Source organism: Vitis vinifera, chromosome 13 (genome assembly GCF_030704535.1).
Source record: "Vitis vinifera cultivar Pinot Noir 40024 chromosome 13, ASM3070453v1".
In the NCBI taxonomy this organism is placed as follows: Eukaryota; Viridiplantae; Streptophyta; class Magnoliopsida; order Vitales; family Vitaceae; genus Vitis; species Vitis vinifera.
In genome coordinates, this window is record NC_081817.1 from 26,720,991 (window position 1) to 26,741,462 (window position 20,472).

At 31.2% G+C, this 20,472-nt stretch overlaps 2 protein-coding genes across 2 annotated transcripts; one reads left to right on the top strand and one right to left on the bottom strand.

Moving 5' to 3' along the window:
- Window positions 1-2,741: 2,741 nt before the first annotated feature.
- LOC100244855 (glyoxylase I 4) lies at window positions 2,742-4,606 on the bottom strand. Its single transcript, XM_002271283.4, has 2 exons — window positions 4,261-4,606; window positions 2,742-3,243 (listed from the first exon to the last, which is right to left on the bottom strand). Exons 1-2 carry the CDS (start codon window positions 4,552-4,554, stop codon window positions 2,971-2,973), a joined length of 567 nt encoding a protein of 188 aa, XP_002271319.1. The 5' UTR covers window positions 4,555-4,606; the 3' UTR covers window positions 2,742-2,970.
- A 7,532-nt stretch (window positions 4,607-12,138) lies between these two features.
- Window positions 12,139-20,158, top strand: LOC100258533 (uncharacterized). Its single transcript, XM_002272373.4, has 8 exons — window positions 12,139-12,463; window positions 17,959-18,072; window positions 18,184-18,252; window positions 18,377-18,396; window positions 18,484-18,536; window positions 18,671-18,701; window positions 18,800-18,881; window positions 19,636-20,158. Exons 1-8 carry the CDS (start codon window positions 12,280-12,282, stop codon window positions 19,842-19,844), a joined length of 762 nt encoding a protein of 253 aa, XP_002272409.1. The 5' UTR covers window positions 12,139-12,279; the 3' UTR covers window positions 19,845-20,158.
- Window positions 20,159-20,472: the final 314 nt, after the last annotated feature.

Here is a 20,472-nt window from a genome sequence, read left to right on the forward strand (position 1 = left end):
TAGGACTTGCATCTTAACATGTCCTGATAAAACACTTTTAGACAAAATTTGTGTCCTATGGAATGTGTTGATAACTTTCAAAAAATGATAGTTGTATGGATGAAAATATTATTGTATGATATTGTTATAGTTCATTTTTATAGAAATAGTTTTTGTCATTCTTATATGTGTCTTAAGTGTTTATTAGTCATTTCTTTGATTTTCAATGTTGATTTTAGTTTTTTGATGTAGCATCTTGGTTCAATCAATGTTTATGTAGGTGGTATCTTGATTTAAACAAGGAAAACAATTTATTTTAAGTGATTTCAGTCATTATGTACATTGAATAATAAAATAAATAAGTATCCATACGCCTTTTGAGGATCTTCGGGATCTATGGTCCTACCCTATTAATTCCTTACATAAAGAACGATACATATGTGAACATGCATATATTTACTTTGATGTTGTACTAACTTTTTTTTTTTTGTGATATATAATGTTTTTAACAAGTATTTTGATTCTATTGTAAATAAGGGTCAAATAATTTATAATTAACAAATCAAGTTATTTTGAGTTGCCATCGAGAGTATAGACTTGAGAAACATGGTGCTAAAAGGAAATACTATGAGCATCTAATTTGCAAATTCCAGTCTAAACTTATTAGATGCAGGACTATTACTTTGGGATTTATTTGAATTCAAGGATTAATTTTAATTAGAAACTTTGAATTCCTAACATCACAATCCATTTTATTATGTTTCTTTCTAGACTTTATTGACCATCCAAGAAGGATCAAACTTTATTATTTTTAGCCTTTTCATAATAACTTTTAACATGTTGTAAGAAATGGTATATCTCTTTTTGGGTAAGCACTTTCGAAAGATTCATTGTCTCTAAAAAGAATTTTTATAAATTCCCATATTTATACAAAATTCAATATCACAAGAGGTGAAATTATAATAATGTTAGTAATCATACTTTTCATACAATATATGTATTTTCAAGTACAAATAAGTTTTTGACATTATTCATGCCTCCAAAATCTATCACAACTCATTGAAGCATCCTCCATGAATTCATCTTTTTGACTTAAACTTTACTTAAAGACAAAAAAAAAAAAAGGATGGATTTCGTGATGACTTGACTTCTAGTAATATAATTCAAAAAGGTCTTGACAAACCCATTTGGATTTTACAAAGGCAATGGACTTTTATGAGACCTGCCCCCCATTCTTCTTCCCTTTCCTTGTCTTATTTTTTTATGAAAATTTGCCCTTTTCTCTTCCTTCTATTTTGCCTTTCTTGCCAAATTTCTACCTTAATTCAAAATTATTTTTTGGGTCTCTAACATTAAGGCAGTCTGTCACTTCATCACTAGGATGGGAAGTGTATAGAATTTATAGAACCTATAAAATTTGAAAAATTGAATGGGGTATCAAGAAGTACATGGGGCAGCATGCTAATCAAGCATTCCGTTGGCTTGCAAATGTGAAATTATCCTTGGAAAATGTATCGATAGTAGATGTTGATGACAGTTTTTCTATGAGGGCCAAGTTGTATACAAGCAGCTTTCTAGCTTGCAAATACATTCAAATGCATTTCACAAGATATTTAATTAATGTATTTCTAGTTCTTTTATATTTTTTTTTATGAATTGAAAAGAGTTTTATAATTTTAATTATTATAATATTATTTTATTTCTATGGATTTGATGAAAAAATTGGATGTTTGTCCCTCATAGTATAACATATCTAATTTCTCAATTTCTAAAATTCCAATGGATTAAATAAATAAAAAGATGAAAATAATTTTTTAAAAAATCAAAACAAGAAATAACAATAACTTAGATTAAGAGTACATTTACCAGTAATTTTAGAAAATGTTTTTAACTTTTTTAACACTTGAATAATAAATTTTTTTAAGTGTTAAAAATGCTAAAAACACTTTTTAAAATTATTGTCAAACAAACTCTAATTTTTATTAAATATTTTATAATTAATATTTTTTTTAATAAAAGTAGTTATATTTGACTTATTAAAATTAGTTTAACTCTAAAATATGCTATTCAAGTAATTACAATGTTTTTGAATATGGGTGTTTCATTAATATTATTTTAACTTCAAAATCTATTATTTTAATTCTTCGAATTTCTCAAAAACACCAACACCCAATTTAAACCACTATCTCTCCATCCCCCTCTTTATAATAATTAATTAAGTACATTCATCCTCATTTATCTATAAAGTTTGAAACTAAAACAATATTAATGAAGTGTTCATTTTTCTACATATTTTTAAGACTAAAGAAAGTTCTTTTGAATTTGCTAGAATATAAAACATTATTTATATGGAATTTAATTTCATTTATATGAAATTTGCACGGTCTCTAATACAATACAATATCTTTGTTTATCTTATGACCCAATTTCACATATAACTTTAAAACAATTTGTACTTATATTGTGTTCTAAAACGAGAAACAAACTATAAATATTGTATAAAGAAGAATTGAGAAAACTAGAAAAAAATTAAAAAACTAGAGAAAGACTAAAAATAGGCTTTTCTTACTTGAGATATCCCTTGACGAGTTATAGGAAGTCTTATATAGACTTTAAAAATGACTTTCATTACTCGTCTTTAAGATGAGTAAATGAAAATTTATAAATAAGCTTTAATTTGGTGATCATTTGTCACCTTATTTATAAAATGTGAAACGCTCACTAATGAGTAAACTTAATTGTTTGATATAACATCTTTGTAATTAAACTAGAAAGTAAAAATGGACAATATCATCCATTTTCATTACCATTTATTTCTATAAAATTTCCATGACACAAGTGGACCAAACCCTAACTCCTAGCAAAAATGTTCCATTGATTGGTGCAACCATACAACTATTATCTGAGAAAATATTTTCATGAGAAATCTTACTAGTTGAACAAAATTTAAAGGTTACCTAGCTAGAAGAAATGAAATTAAGAGAACTCAAATCATGGCAATTCAGCTAAATCATGACCACCATGGTTGCCGTTTGCCAATTCGACCGGAGGATTATGTCGATCAAGTGGGAGTTTGATTTGGCCTAATGAACCTGCAGGGACAAGCTTGAGGTTCTCACAGTTGCAGATCTCTATCATGAATCCATCTGGGTCATTGAAGAAGAGTTGGTCGATTGCAGTTCCATGCTCATCCTTTATTGTCCTCTTCATGTACTTTATGTTGAAGTCCTTTAGTCTTTGCTCCATTGCTTCCATGTCTTCACACTGAAACATAACCACACATGGCCTAGTAATTACTTGTTTTCCTCTCTTCCGTTTGAGTACATATGGCCTCTAATAGACTAGAGTAAAACTCAAAAAATAGAAGATATATAACAAAAAAAATTCATTTTCAAAACGTTAATGAGTAGGGGGTGGAATTGATTTCTTACCCATGTTCCCTGTTCTAGCCTTCTAAACACGGTCTTATAAAGTATACATGGTCTTCCCTCTTTTGATTTAGAGGGACCGGAAATTTATTAGCTTCAAAAGATATGTTACTTAGAACTAATTACCCTTTTAAAATAGGACTCTGGTTATGGTTGTCCAATCCTCCAGCTCGATTAAGCTCAATGCTTGGCTACCCAAAGAAAATGACTGTCTTAATCTGCTGAAAGGATTCATCAACAACAAATTTGTAGAGTTTTGACAAAAAAGTAGGTTTTTTTTTTAAAAAAAAAAAAAATCAAAACCATAATACTACGATTTTAAGCTTAAAGTAAAAGTTGTCAACAACGGTTTTGACTATTTTAAAAAAGTTCAAAACTATAGTCACCAACTATTGGTTTTATGATATGAAAATCTACGTAATAGAGATCCAATATAATGAGCATTATTTTGGAGTCGGGTTTAATTTATAGATTTTTTTTAAAGGTCTGCTTTTGGACAAAACTCCCAATCCCAAACGCTACCCTAGGTTCATTTGTATAAAACTCTTTCCTTTAACCCTCCACTCTGCTCCATTTTTTCAAATAGAGACTGTCAATATGTAACAATTCCTCTTCTCCTTATTTTCAGAATCCAACAAACCCTATTCAAACATCAAACAGTAAGCATAAAAAAATTGCAGCAAACCAAAATCAACACTAAACCCACTGATGAAAATGTTGAGAACATATCTAAGTTGTTCTATTTTAGTATTTTTTTTTTCTCTTTAATTTATTTTCATCCAAACAGAAAAACAGAAGAAAAACATTAAACTGATAACTTGCAATAGGCGGGTGAAAAGCTGATGAGAAGTACCTGGAAGGAGATATGGTTGTCCATGGGGTCCAAGTGATCTCTATCAGGCAACCTACAGTAATCCTCTTCCTTGGCCTGCACCAGGTGGATCCCAACCCCGTAGTTGAACAGCCACGCCCCATCAAAATGCAGAACCTGGGGCCTCTGAATCAACACAAACCCTAGAACCTTCACGTAGAAATCTATGGACTCTTTCACAGACCTGCACAGCCTAGACACATGGTTGAGTGCCATCGGAGGAAGCGCATGCTCTTGTTTTTCTTCTCCATTGATCTGATCTTCTGTCTTCTCCATGTGGGTGCAGATGGTGGTGAGAGCTCATGTGAGGTGGGTTTTTGGAGGGTTTAAGAGCCATGGCTATGGCGGTTGACAGGTGGAGATGGAGGAGCGGTGTGGAGGTGACGCGTGGTGGTGGGGTGGTATGCACTTGTGAGTAAGAGAAGGACGCTGACGCCTGGCCTTTGTCTTTTAATTGGTTTTAAGAGGTGGGGTTTGGAATTAATTTTTTAATTGGTATGGAATTAATTTTTTAATTGGTACACTGCAAACACCTTTTATGGCACAACATTCTTAATGTCTTCCATAGGATTGCCAACAAACCTATAGGATCAGGGATTGACTCTAATATCATAGAATGAACCATATTCACATATTATTCGTTTTAGATCCAAAAGAGCTCTTACAACTTTAAAACTCATTTATTAGATTAAAAAAAATTTATACTTGTATAGTATTAGGAACTTTCTCTTGTATTTGATACATTTATAGTATTTTTACTCAAAGTATTTTTAGTAAAAATGTTCTTTTTAAAAAAATTACTAAACTAGAGTGTGTTTAACAGTGATTATAGGAAACATTTCTAATATTTTTAACACTCAAAATTTTTAATTTTTTAAGTGTTAGAAGGGTTAAAAACGTTTCTTATAATCATTGTCAAATTGACTTTAAAAAGTGTGTTTGACAGTGATTTTAAAAAGTGTTTATAATATTTTTAATACTTGAAAATTTTTATTTTTGAAATACTAGAAATATTAGAAACATAAAATCATTGTCAAACACACTCTAAGAGTGTGTTTGGTAATGATTTTAATAAGTGTTTTTAGCATTTTTAATACTTAAAAAAAAATAAAAAAATTAAGTGTTAAAAATATTAAAAACATTTTATAGAGTTACTACCAAACATACTCAAAAAACTCATTTGATAGTGATTTTAAGAAGTGTTTCTAACTTTTTTAACACTTAAAATTTTTTATCATTTAAGTGTTAAAAATGTTAAAAACGTTTTTTAAAATCACTACTAAACGCACTCTAACTGTTTCTCCAAAGAACATTACAAGTAATTTTTTAATACTATATGTGATTTTTAAAAAATTTAAAAGCATTTTATGAATTTTATTAAATACTTTTTTTTTTCAAAAATACTTTTTAAGCTAAAAACGTTTTTTAGAATAATTTTCAAACAAATTCTTAACATTTATTATATATGAAAAATAATTTTTTTTATATGTGATTTATTATGAAAAAAAATATAAGAAAAATCAAATATAATTAAATTTTATTAAAAATTGTATAGTTTTTAAATTATTTAACATTTGCGTAAAATATTATTTTTTTTTAATTAAGTGTTGGCACTTTTATGAGTAAATATCTTTTAACTTCAAATTACTTTTTATAAAAGGATGCATCAATAGTTGGATGACAAGAACTTGGGTTTGAGATGGACACTTTTATACTATTCTTACTCCAATTATATAATCCTTTTCCATCCGGTCCCAAACTTAGGGCAAGGCATGTTGATGAGTGCTCATATTCGTTTACAAAAATAAGGATAAACTTGCTCCTATATCGTCCCAATTCCGATGTGTGTCGAGATGGCGGGATTGAACTTTCAAAAACTAGCCACATTACATCAATCCACAAATCCCCAATGACCAAATTCACAATCTTTGTTCCTTTGACACCATTTTTTGAAAGAGCCAAAATGGTTAAGAAAATTTTGAGAGGCCCCAATGGTTCTTTGAAAGAAAAATGTTGGAAATAAAAGAGTGCACAAAGATGACAAGTTCCAAATCCAAAGATTCAATGAAAGGGTTCGAGGCTTGAGATAGATTCACACTTGGACCAACACTTTGGGAGGGAAGGTTGATACGCCAAATCAAAACCCAAATTAGAAAGAAAATATAATATAAAGTTTTTACAAAAGTCAAATATCTTTGCACAATCCATTTGGGCAAAACCTAAGGTATGACGAAAACTAAAACCTAAATGAAGACCAAACCTTCAAAAACAGAAAGGGCTTGAAGGCTCTAGCTCTCATATGATGAATATCGAAGTCATCATCGTTGTGATGTAGTGTAGCATCATGTTGGGCCTACTTCCATTTGAAGTAAAGAAAGGGCTTCTCTAAAGCTTCTTTATTTTGTTGATCTATTTAGATTTATCATTGGGAATGGGTTTTTGAAACTTGAAGTAGAAAGGAGCTACATGCAGAGAGGAGAGGAGAGAAGTTGTTGGTCTCCATGATCGAGGGTCAGGGCAAATGTGAATAAATAATTATTTAAAAGGAGTTTTTACTTTTATGTTATAATACTTGAAGGATAATTTTGTAACTTCACATCCGAGGCCGATTGAATCTTAGTCAAGTTTTACCTTGTCTTTATGATGCCCTACTATTTGCTCGTGCCCTACTTATTTATTCTTTTTCATGTAGAGTTAAATCAGACTTGGTTGCTCATAGCCTTTTGTTTTGTTGCCTAGACATTCTAGTTAAACAAGAATTGATATTGTTAATGTCAATGATTTTAAAAATAATTTGTATTTTATATTATATAATAAAAATTTATAATATATTTATTTAGAAGATATTTTTATTAAATTAAAATGATAAATTAATTTTTTGATAATTTTATTTAATATTTTCAAATAAAAGGGTATTTCAAGAAATAATTATAAAAGTGCATGTAGATAAAACCGACTTATAAAAGTTAAAGTTCATTTTTCTATATTTTTTTAAATTAGGGATTCAAAACCATGGTTTTAAAAATCGGACTAGATCAGCCGGTCACGATTCCGGTTCGGTCCAACCAATTAGATTGGAAAGCAATCGAACCGAAATCGGATCATTTGAACCGACGATTTGACTAGCGAACCAGACGAACCGGGCAGTTCCTCCAGTAGTTCATTTTCCTTCCCCCTTCCCCATGCGATTGGTACCCCCACTGCTGCTTGGAGCATTGTCCGACTGGCAATAGTACCTCCACTGTCGCTTGGAGCATCATCCTATCGGCAGCACCTAGTGCCACCTCCCCGCCTGCAAAGTCTCATCACTCTCCCACCCCCGGCGACACACTGGAAAAGCTTCCCCTCTCTCTCTCCCGACGATTGGAAGTCTGGATTCTGGAACCTCCCATCCATTTTACCCCCCATCCCCACCACGATTGGAAGTCTAGAACCTCACAAAGAGCTTTCCATTTTAGTTTTTTAAAATTTAATTTTGATGTTTTATATTTAATTTTTTTATTGATTATAATTGTAGTGATATGTTTAATATTTAATTTTTTTATTTTTTTTTATTTATTGTACATTGAAATTTTAATTTATTGAATTTATTTAAAATATAGGGTTGATTGACAACTATAGGTAAAAAAATCAACAAACATAATAGATAATATCAAAATTTAGATAGATTTTATTATTTTTTAAAATTTTAATAATATATAAACTATATATTAATGATGTCACCGGTTCGACCAGTGAACCGTGAATCGATAACTTTTTCAATTTGATGACCGGTCCGATTACGAAAACATTGCTCAAAACCCATTTTTTCCTTTCTATTTTTAATGAATTTAGTAGAAGCTTGATAATTTATTTTCTTCTTGAATTTACTTATTGTTAATTTTTATACATTGATTTTTAGTTTTTTTTTTTTTGGGATTTTGAAAATTTTCAGTGATAAATCAGTGAAATATCGATTTTTTATTTTTATTTTTCTAATATTAGGTCTAATGGGCCACGTAGCCCATTTCGGTAAAGCCCATCTTACTTTGATGGCTTGTTTGATAGCTCCTCCGTTCTTAGATTTGAATTGAGGCCCACTCACCACTTTGTTAAGTTTGGGTTTTATTAATTATATTAAAATATTAAATACATACAATATATTTAATCTAAATATATATATATATATATATATATATATATATTATAAATTAATTAAAATAAAATTATTATAATTAAATTAATTTTAATTATTTTATTATATCTTTTGCATGATAACTAAGGCAAAATATATATATATATATATATATATATATATATATATATATATATATATATATATATATAAACTTACAAATAACATTATCAATTGTTTTTTTTATAAAAAAAAAAATCTTATACATAATGTTTAAAAACCGGATCAGATTGGGATTGAATCGGGATCGGACCGCTTGAACCTACGGTCGTTGGGTGAACCAAACAAACCAATTGATTCAATTGATTTTAATTTTTAAAAAACAAACAGCATCAAAACAACGTGGTTTTGGAGTCTTACATAAGAAAATGAAAATCTAAAAATCCTAAGTCTGCAACCTCCAAAGTCTAAACCCTCCCTCCTCCCCCCGCAGCACTTGCCAGCCTGTCGCTTTGCCTGCCGTCGACGTGTCGCAGCCCACGACACCAAGACAACTCCCATCGGCAGCCTACGACACCCACACAACTCCCATCGGCGTTGGAAACCTCCTCCCCTTCCCTTCATGCTGGTACCCCGCCCCCGGCGTTGGAGTATATTTTTTTTCTGATTTTCTGTGCTAGTGTGAGCTTTTGACATCTTGGTTCTAATTCAGATTTGGGTCCCAACAAATCCTCGAGGTGTTGAAAGACTACCCCTGGGTATCATGGTATCTGAGTCAAATTTCTATTTCCATATATTGTGGGGTTCGCCCAGTGAGGTGCGTCATTTACCATAACCTTGATGCCATTTGTAGTTGAGTTGTTAATTAATCCATTATAAAATGTATCTGGGAGGAATATGATGTTGTTTACCCTTGGGCTAATTGCACATTGGTTGCAGGACCAACCACTGATCATTAAGTTTTGGGCATGGTTTGAGATTTTAGCTTGGTCACTAGATTTGGTGCTCTTGCTGAGAAAGGCACCAATGCACATGTTTGCTGGATGTCAAGCTTGCTTCAGTCAATTGAGACAAAAAGGGCACCAATCGCCATGTATAGATGTCAAATCCAGTGTGATAAAAGCTCTCTGTGGATGTTTCTTCAGTATAACTATCAACCACACCTACTGTCCTAGGCTTACTATTGATCTTGACCCTACTATCAAGCTGACTGGAATCCTACCAACCTTTATGAGGTCCAAATGGCCACGGTTCAAAATGAGGAGAATTTCATATCCACACTTGAGAATCTAATTCTATGAGCATCCTTTGAGGTTGTTTTGCACCTTTAAAAATATTCGGTACAAAGTTGGGTTGTTGTTATAATTGGGATAGCCTTTGAAGTCAAAATGCAATAAAGAGGATGAATTTAGACTTCTGTGGATTGTTATTAATTTTTTAATTTTTATAAATATATAAAATAATAAAATATATATTTATGACGTCATCGGTTCGACCATCGGTTCGACTAATGAACCGTGAATCGATAATTTTTTCAATTCAATGATCAGTCCGATTATGAAAACATTGTTTATATATTTATAATCATTTAAAAAAAAATACTTAGGCATTATAATCATTTCTTTCATATCTAAATTAAATGCATTATTTTAGTATTAATGTGTTTTAAAATTTTATATATCATTTTCATAAATTATATCATATATGCATCAAAATTTTCAACAAAATAACTATAATATATTATTATTATTATTATTTAATTTTTTTTCTTCAATCTTTTCAATCTTTATTTTTTTTATAAAAAATTTCACTAATATTTCTTAATATATCCCATAAATCTATAAAATTCAACTACTGATATATGAAAATAAATATTTTCATCCTTGCACAGTTCACTCACATACACCACCCACATTTTCAGTGTTACCTTAAAAGGTTTTGAAGGTCGAAAACTTTTTTTGGTTTAATTTAAAGTCTTCAAACATAATTAACCGGTATTAAAAAGAAAAGGTTGAAGCATCAAGAAAAGTACAATGCATTGACTAAAAAAAAACCCAAATTTAATAATTAATGTGTCAATTATGAATGTGCAGGTGGCTGAATATAATTCAAGATATAATGATACTTCCAAGAAATTTCCTATCTTGGAACTTCTATAAAATTTTTGGTTTACCAACCAACATTACCAAATTTGGAATTTACTTAGAAGCCAAACCTTACCCTTTTTGGTAGTAAAAGCAAGATAAAAACTAGGACAAAGAAATAAACTATAGAAAGCAATGGGAGTTACTTCATTGGATGGTTATATTATCTAGTAGAAAATTTTAATGCATAAATAAATACCGCATTCAATTATTATTATTATTATTATTATTATTTATAACCGAAGAACCTTTTATAATCAAATCTTTATAGGATTCTTCATGAGAATTTAAACTTCGGTGCTGACCATCCTGCAGCAACCGATATTGAGTAAATTTTTTTATAATTGAGGAACCTTCCATGGTCAAACCTCTATATAAGAATTTAAACCTCACTCTCTTACTATAATCAATATTAAATAAATTTAGAGTATCATCAATGACAAAATTTAAACTAGGATCATGTGCTAGTTACTAAGACTACACTTCATAGCATTCGTCTTGACCAACTAGGTTACCATGATGGGTACTTCTTGACCAACTAGGTTACCATGATGGGTACTATATTCAATTATTGCTATGAGTTGTTTGATATATGTAGTAAAATTTGGACCATAAAAGAGTAAAACTAAAGCACAAAAAAGGATATACCAATAAACAAAGGTATAAATAAATGAAATCGTTTTTCACATACAATAATTTATTATCCAAGATCATTGTATTATATTATTTTCTAATTTTCTTATTTAAAAATTTAATGGAATTAATCTTTTCTATCTTCTTTTCTTTTTTATAAGTATTGATAACTTTGGGATACATTTCATTTTTTTTTTAATTTTAAAATCGGAAATTTTTTATATAAAATTAGAGCATCTTCTAAAAAAAATATAAATTTATATTAATATTTTAAAAATTTTAAGGTGGTAAAATTTGTTATCATTTTTTTTAAATCATTACCTTTTTTTTAAATAAAAATTTAGCTTATATTTTTAAAAAATTTAAAGTGGTAAAATTTTTTTGATACTTTGATTTTTTTTAAAATGATTACTTTTTCGATGGAAAATTTAAGAGTTGTTTTATCTAATATAATTTTTTTTATTTAAAAAAAAAGAAAGGTATTAGAATAAATATTTAGGTCAATTTGCTAACCATTTTTGAAAAGAATTGTAAAAAATAAATTTTAAGATGTTTTGTAAAATAAAATTATGTCAAAAATTTAAAATATTTTTAGCTTATTTTTAAAAATAAAATTTATATATAATGTTTTATTTTTATTTATTTTATGTGTTTGTATAATTATTTTTTTAAATAATATTTTAAAAATAATTAAAAAATATTTTCATCTTATTTTTTATTTTAAAAATAAAAAATAAAAAATAAATTTTTATTGTAAATCGTGTTTTCTCAAAAATTTTAAGTAAAATGTTCTCCAAAACATTTTTAGAAAATGGTAATCTTAAATTTTTTAAAATAAAATGAATAAATAAATTTAATATAATTATTGTTGTAATTATTTGAGTGACTTTTTTTGGACAGGCAACAGACATGTCCCACCAACTCAAATCCCCATCAGACGCACACAACCCAAAAAGCAACAAACCATCACTTCTAAGTCTCTAACATAACATCTAACCCCCCAACCATAAATTAAAATAAAACCGAAAACACCCGCAAAACCACATCCCCAACCTAAAGACAAAACTAACCACCGCCACCACCACCACTTCCGCCGCCGCCTCCACCACCATGTACAGGGACGTCTCCAGCTGCAACTCCTACAACTATGGCGACGCTCTCTACTGGGACGCTCGCTACATCCAGGAGGCTGGCTCCTTCGACTGGTACCAGCGCTACTCTGCTCTTCGCCCGTTTGTCCGCAGATACATCCCCACCTCGTCTCGCGTCCTTATGGTTGGTTGTGGCAATGCCGGTAATTTCCAGCCTAACCCATTTTTGGATTTTGTGTTTTGTTTTCTTGGTTCGGATTGAATTACTCTAGTGTTGGGATTTAGGGTTTTTGTGGGAGTTCGGTTTGTTGCTTTCTTTGGGAGCTGGCAAAGTGCGGGGAGGGGTCAGAAATTGGAGTTTTCGGCTTTTGTTTGGGAGTTGGGAAAGGAAGAATATGTTTCAATTTAGCAATAATAGAGCATTTGGCTTAAACGGGGTTTGGTTTTGTTTTTGGGCAAATTTGTTGTTGCTTTATTTGCGTCATGGGCAAGTGTGGGGAAGGGAAAGGAATTGAAAAAATCTGGGCTCTTTGTTTGGAGTTGGGGGAATAAGAACATGGCTCAATTAAGCAATGATAGAGTATTTAGCTAAGTGGGGCTGGGGCCTTTTTTTTTTGGGAAAAATTGTTTCCTGATCTGCCTGGAAGTTGGGCAAGTGTGGGGGAGACAAGAGATTGAAACTTTTGGTTTTTTGTTTGGGGTTGGGAAAATGATAGTGTTGCCTCAATGGAGCAAAAATAGTTTACTTAACTAAGTGGGGTTGAGTTGGTTATTGAGATTTTTTTTTCTTGCTCCGTTTTGGTGCTGGGAATATTTGGATTTTTGTCTGGGGTTTGAGGAAAAAAGGAATATGGCCCTAATTGAGCTAGTGTTGTATTTCGCTCAATGGGATTGAGCTATTTGGAAAAAATTGTTTGTTTGCTTTGTTTGGGTGCTGAGAAAGGATGAAAACTTGAAATTTTTGGGGTTTTGTTTGGAGTTCAGGGAATGAGAACATCTATTGAGCAGCAAACGTTGAGCATTTAGCTCTGTAGGGTTGGGTTCTTTCTTTTTGGGAAAATTCATTCTTCTGTGTTCTTAATTTTTTTTTTTGGGTTGTTTCTACTTATCATTTTGCCTGAGTTTCGGTAGTAGGAATGTGTAGGGAAGGAGAAGAAATTGAAACACTACGTGGAAGTTGAGAAATATTTGGAATTGACCAATAGTAGGATCTTTGGCTAGGTGGGATTGGTTTATTTTTTAGGGAAGTTTGCTTTTGCTCTGTTTGTTTGTAGTGAAGATGTGGGTGGGAAAGGAAAAAGGAATTGAAATTTCTCTTGGGTGGTCTTCTTTTTGTAAATTCCTCTGTTCAGTTGCTGAGAGCATAGGGAAAAGAACTGCACAAAAATATTTAGGATTTTAGGTGTTTCAGTATTTGAGACTTTGAGAAAACAAGAACTTCTTGGCTTCTCCTATTGCAGTGGAAACCGTTACTTGACTCTGTGGAGATGGGTTGTCATTTTCTTGCTGCCAAATGAAATGACATTCAAATCCTTCCTTTTATTCCCCTAGTTTTTCCAGCATTCTAAAGGAAACTTTTTGAATGTGTTTGTTACGTGAGAATGAGGAGTGGAAATGAGCATCTCATTCATTTGCTCTTCATTCCCATGTTTGGTAACTTAAATGATGATGGAAATAGAATCAAAAGTGATTCCAATGGAAATAGAAATCCCACTTATAAGTGGGATTTCAGTTCATCCTAAATAGGAGGTATTTTGATTCCCTAAAGTTATTTTTAAAAATATTTTTCAAAAATTTAAAAACTAAAGACTTTTTTAGATAAGTTATTTTTAAAAATAATTTTTTGTTTTGATTTTTATACAAAACACAAATTGTAAATTCAATTTATATGATATAACTAACTTTAATTCATGTCTTATTAAAATTTTTTTTTTTATTACAAATAAATTAAAAAATAAATAATTTTAATAAAATATGAATATTAATAATATAATAAAACCATAAATTATATTTTTTATAAATATTATAAAAATATAGATATTAACATTAATTGATTTTTTTAAATAAATAATAATAATTTTTTTTTTGATAGGAAAATAAATAATAATAATTCAAAATTAATAATTTGTTATACTATTTATATGATTTTATAAATTTTATAAATATTATAAAAATATGGATATTAACATTTTATAAAAGCATAATTTATATATTTTGTTAAAAATGAAGAATAATTATTCAAAATTAATAATTGCTAATACAATTCTATTTTAAATTAATATAAAAACAAATAAAATTTAATTTTTTTAAGGTATAATAAGCCAAAATTTTCTTTATATGCATACATTTATTACTCAATAATGAAGATGTCTATAATTAATTTATTAGTTTTCTAAATTTTAAATTATTCTTAAAAATTACAAGATCTATTAAAGAATTTAAAGCATTAATTAGTCTTATATACATTTTTTGAGCTTTAAATTATTTTTAAAAATTGCTAAACTTATTAATAAATTCAATACAAAGTCTCACTTGATTTGAAATTCATTTTCTCTAGTGAAAAAAATGAAAAGAACAATTTTCTATTTTACTTTGTTTTTGAAAATTGTTTCTAAAGAACAAAGTTTTGCTTGGTAAATGGATATGGAGATACGCATGTGAAAGAGAGAACCTATGGAAGCAGGTGATTTGGGCAAAGTTTGGGCAAGAAGAATACGGGTGGAGGTCTAAAAAACCTAATGGGGCGTTTGGAGTAGGGGTGTGGAAGGAGATTATGAAGGAAAATGAATGGTGCTGGGACAGCCTAGAGTTTAGGGTGGGGAAGGGCAATAAGATCAGATTCTGGACTGATGTGTGGTGTGCGGGTACAGCGTTGTCTCAATCTTTTCCGCACCTCTTTGCCTTGGCTGTTGACAGGAATGCTACGGTGGAGGAGATGTGGGACCAGAATTCTGATCAAGGAGGTTGGAATCTAAGATTCTTGAGGAATTTTAATGACTGGGAGGTGGGCATGGTAGGAGATCTGCTTCTTAAGTTGAGAGGGCTTAGGCCGGCTTTGGAGGAAGATTCAATCTCTTGGAAGGGAGGAAAAAGCGGTAGATATAAAGTCAAGATGGCGTACAGTGGTTTAGTCAATCCCAGTGACATTGTTTTCCCGGAAAAAAGCATTTGGGTGAATAGTGTCCCTACCAAAGTCGCTTTCTTTGCGTGGGAGGCATCGTGGGAGAAGGTGTTAACGCTTGATAGACTCCAAAGAAGAGGATGGCATCTCCCGAATTGCTGTTTTTTGTGTGGTTGTGCAGAAGAATCTGTAAATCATGTCCTTATTCACTGTACAGTGGTTAGAGCCCTTTGGGAATTAGTCCTTGGGCTTGTAGGTGTAAAGTGGGTCTTTCCAGAAACTGTAAAGGAGGTCCTATTGAGCTGGAGAGGTTCTTTTGTGGGGAAAAAAAGGAAAAAAATTTGGAAATCCATCCCGTTATGTATATTTTGGACGGTTTGGAAAGAAAGGAATAGATTAGCCTTTAAGGGGGGTGAGCTACATATTCAGAAGTTAAAGAATTTTTTTGTTTGTAACTTGTGGGGTTGGTCTAGATTGGATATTGGAGAGGATTCTCTATCCCTTCTAGGTTTTTTAGAGTGGCTAGCATCCACCTAGGGGGGGTGAGGTCTTCTTGGTCTCTTTTGTTTTTTGGTTGAGAGGTTATAGTCGCCTTGTATATCTCCTGTATACTGTGTGGCTATTGGCCTTTTTTGCTTAATATATTTCGATTTACGTATCAAAAAAAATAATGTTATAAATTTTTAAGAACACACACCCAAATAGGTTTTTATTATTTAGCAAAAAAAACTCTCAAAGATTTTTTTAAATGAAAATAAAAAATTATTTTTAATTATGTACAATGTGAGATTTTTTTAAAATAAAAATAAAAAATAATTATTTTAAACCATATATATGGATATTATTGGTAATTTCTTTATTTATTTATTTTTTCATTTGCATTTTCATTTTTATTTGACATTGAAATGGAAACAAATTATCATTCCAACCTTACATTCCTATATGCATCCAAATACAAGAATTGAAATTACCAAGTTCATTCCTATTAACAGGGAATAGGAATGGAAATAAAATATTCTTTACAATTCCTTAGTCCCGCGTATCAAACACACACTAAATGTTTTACCCTACTTAGTCAATCTGTCCTAAGTGGATACTACCCAACCCATAAAGAGGGGTATACCTGCAGAAAATATCCTCTAAGCCTTGTAGCACTCCTAAAAGGGGGACCTATCCTCTAAATCTTGTAGGGCCCATTAATTACCCCTTTGAAAACAGCTTATACCTAAAAGAGCTTTCAAGAAAGTAAGGTAGACCATGTTCATACACCTTGTTTGAAAGGTGCACTCACTCCTTATAGAAGATAGTGGATTTTTGGGCCACATAAAGTTGTCAGAGCAATGCTCTTAGCTGTATCTTTTGTTTTTTTCTCTTTGTTATTGTGTGATGAAAACAAATTTAGGGAGAGATATTAGAAGAATTCTTGGATTCATACTATTTCAGAATTGTTTCTTCTCTACTGTAACAAGCTTGTGAGAGACTACTGAATTATACTAACTCAGTACATCTCCAGAAGTTATGTAGAGGATAATCTTGTTGCACATTAAGAGGATTTCCTTTCCTATCATGATCAAAAGGAAGTTTGGTAGTTTACATTGCTCTTGCAAGCATAGAAATTATGGATTGCTCCTTTTTTATGAACTAGCTTTTCCTTTTCATGTTGCTGGTATCTAATTAAGTTCACAAGTAAGCAAAGATTTGAAACTGCTAAGAAGCAGTTGTTTTCATAAAGGCATGGTGAATGTATGGTTGTGAAAGAAAGTCAGCGAATTTGAATGGAGTAACCACCAATATGTTACTCTATGAATCACTTCTAATTTCTCTAAATGAAAAATAAGTTGTTTTGGACCTCCTCAATCTGTAAGCAGCAGGAAAATGATTGGTAATGTGGTGACTCTGTTATTTATCAAATTGAGAAATGTTGGAGCAATGAAGCTCACTCATTACTCATTGGAGCTAAAAGGATATAGTTGTGGTTTACAACTATGTACCAAATTGGCTGCATTATGAAAAGTTTGACTTTGCTTATGGTTTTGATTTTTTTTTTCCTTTTGATTTCAATATACACCCTGGTATGAGGTGGCTTATCATTGTCCCAATAGCTCAAAGGAAATACAGATGGGATGCTTATGGTCATGTTTCATTATGTTAAACACCCTTTTGTTGTCTTATAGCACCTGCATTTCCAATGCCATAAATATGTTATACACTGTGAACTTGTTTAAATTAAGTTGTAAATTGTCATTTTAAGAAGTAATGGTACAATTTCAAATTTTAGAGGTGATGGTGTATTTATATGGTTGAATTCATGTAGAACTAGTTCAGAAAGTCAGAGTATCCTGAAAACAACAATTTGGGGAACTCAGTCTTTTCCTCTACCCAATACCTGTTATTTGATAGTTCCTTTTTGTCATTCTCCATATCACAAAGCTAATTGTTGATTTGTTGTTGAAGCTTTGCTTAACCACAATGTCATCTGACAATTGCAGCATTATTGCTGTAAGATACTTCTACAGCCTTTCTACTTGCTAACAAAGCTTCTGAAGGTTTTTTTTTTTTTTGTCTTTAACTTTATAGTTATGTCAGAGGACATGGTCAAGGATGGGTATGAAGAAATAATGAACATTGACATTTCATCAGTTGCCATTGAGATGATGAGAAGGAAACATGAGCACATCCATCAACTGCAATGTATCATTTCAAAACGAACAGCTTCATTAATTCCTTTCATGAAACTTTACCATGTTCTTTTAAACTAAAGGCTCAGTTTTTGTGCTATCTTTCTTTAATAAATTGCTGTAGATATGCAAATGGATGTCAAGGATATGAGTTTCTTCCCAGATGAATCATTCGATTGCGTTATTGACAAAGGTATAGTCCTGCCCTTCATCAATGCCTTTTTAAAGGTTGAAAAGTTTGAACTAAGTGCATTTTATGTTAATAATAATTTTTCTTTGCTGCTGTCACACACATGGGGTGCTAATCCTCTATCTAGGAACTCTTGATTCTTTAATGGTAAGTTGTCTAAATATACTCATGTTTCATCCATTTTTTTGTTAGGCATCTTCTCATTTTATTTTAATGTGTTCTTATAATTTCTAGTGTGGGACCGATGCTCCAATTAGTGCTTCTCGAATGCTGGGGGAAGTGAGCAGGTCATATGCTTCAGAACCTCTTAAAGCTTATTAGAATGCTGTTGGCTATAGGAATTATTCAATCTTTCTTAACCTTATTCAATCTTTCTTAACCTTATTGTAATGTTTCTAAAAAAATTTATTCTTGGTTGTAGGCTTCTTAAACCTGGAGGGATCTATATGTTGGTAACCATATACTCAAAGCTGAAGCTTGATTCTGGTTGTTCTTTGTTTCATTTTGGAAATTTGAAATAGATAATCTGTTACCAAATTGCCATGTCCAGATAACCTATGGTGATCCAACAGTAAGGATGCCTCATTTGGGTCGACCAGTATACAATTGGAAAGTTGTATTATACGTCATTCGTAAGTTCTTTTTCTCACTGTATGGTTATCTCCCTCCTCTTCCTCTCTCTAATCATTTAGTTTTTAGAAGCAACTCATGCTTTAATGTTGTAATTTCATTTTGCTTAATATTTGTCATCAAAGAACCCCTTTCGCTTTGATTGGTTCCAAACTGTTGGTGTTCTTTTTCACATTTGTTGGGCTGGATCTTGCTTGGAAAAAGTGAAGTTCTTACATCCATTATATAGTCACTTCTTTTAGTTGCATCATCTCCTAAATATTTACAACAAGTAGCCATGTAACAAGTGACTGAGAATTTGTATAAGTATTCCAATTTGAATATGGATATTCTTAAAGTGCAGACACTAACCTTCTCACAACAACAAAAGAAATTCCTTCTAGGCATTCAAGTAGTGAAAGGACTATGGAATTCCTGACTGCAAGAGCATTGAAAGCATTATTCTGATAAAAAGCATAGGATCCTGACCTCAAAATGATAATGATGCAATGTGTACGAGGAAAAGAATGGAACTACTGAATACAGAATTCCCTTTAGAGAGAGCTTGTTGGTTGTGTATGGACATGTAGTTTATTGATTTCTCAGCATTTCAATATCAAATTCTGGATATCTAGAATGCTATAATATTTGTCCTGGCCTGGTGTGTTTTGTGTGCTTTACTCTTTCACTTACTATGATCCATTTCATTATCAAATGGTGAAGAATTCTAATATTCTACTCACTGTCCTTTCTCTGGCCTTTTTTAAATAATTGCAGCCAGACCAGGATTCCAAAAGCCAGCAGGTTCTACTTCGTCAGCAAAATCATACTTGGAACCGGTTCCTACCACTGAGAAAGGGCTACTTCTCCCAGGTTTTGTTTTGGAGGATCCAGATTCTCACTATATATACATCTGTAAAAAGATGGATGAAACAGCAGAGCTAGGCAACATACCCGCCTATCCATTGACTTCTGAAGTTTTGTAGGAATTAATTCTATGGAAGAGCCAAGGAAGTTGGTTCCTGCTCTGTTTGCATGCCTTGGCATTCACTGACCCTTTATATGTTTGTTGTTGTACGTAGAACCCCCGTCTAGTCGACAGACATTCTCGGAGTTATCAGTGTCTATTGACCATGATTCCATTGTTATGCTCTGCATGCCAAATTATCATTTGACTGAAAACAGATGGATGAATAAACGAAGCCCATCAGGCCAAAATATTCACCAGCTTCCATCTGTCAGTTGTGCAATAACTGTTCTCCAAAGCTTAGTTTTAAATAAAGACATTGTTTTTCTTGCATTGCTTTTGTTTTTATCATTTGCTATGTTTTACTCTAGACATCATACCTATTACTTCCTGATGCTGATTTGAGTGAGCATATATCCTCTGAATCTCAATTATCAATAATTTTGGAATAGGAGATTAATAATACAAATCCCAATACAATGTGTAATAAACAAAAATTAATGCTACCAAGTTAACATCAGCTTTTAGGTAATTAGATTTTATGTATATATTGAAAGATAAATGGAAAATCTATCAAAACTCGTAAAAAATTTGGAAAACCTTAAAAAAAAAAAAAAAAGATAAAAAAGGAAGCAATATTCCTTTGA

Bases quoted from the DNA above. Each gene is read 5' to 3' on its own strand.
- LOC100258533 (XM_002272373.4), top strand. From the start codon at position 12,280: ATGTACAGGGACGTCTCCAGCTGCAACTCCTACAACTATGGCGACGCT. The intron at 18,253-18,376 runs GTATAGTCCTGC...TCCTCTATCTAG, and splicing joins CGATTGCGTTATTGACAAAG to GAACTCTTGATTCTTTAATG. The intron at 18,397-18,483 runs GTAAGTTGTCTA...TATAATTTCTAG, and splicing joins GAACTCTTGATTCTTTAATG to TGTGGGACCGATGCTCCAAT.
- LOC100244855 (XM_002271283.4), bottom strand. From the start codon at position 4,554: ATGGAGAAGACAGAAGATCAGATCAATGGAGAAGAAAAACAAGAGCAT. The intron at 3,244-4,260 runs GTACTTCTCATC...GTTATGTTTCAG, and splicing joins ACAACCATATCTCCTTCCAG to TGTGAAGACATGGAAGCAAT.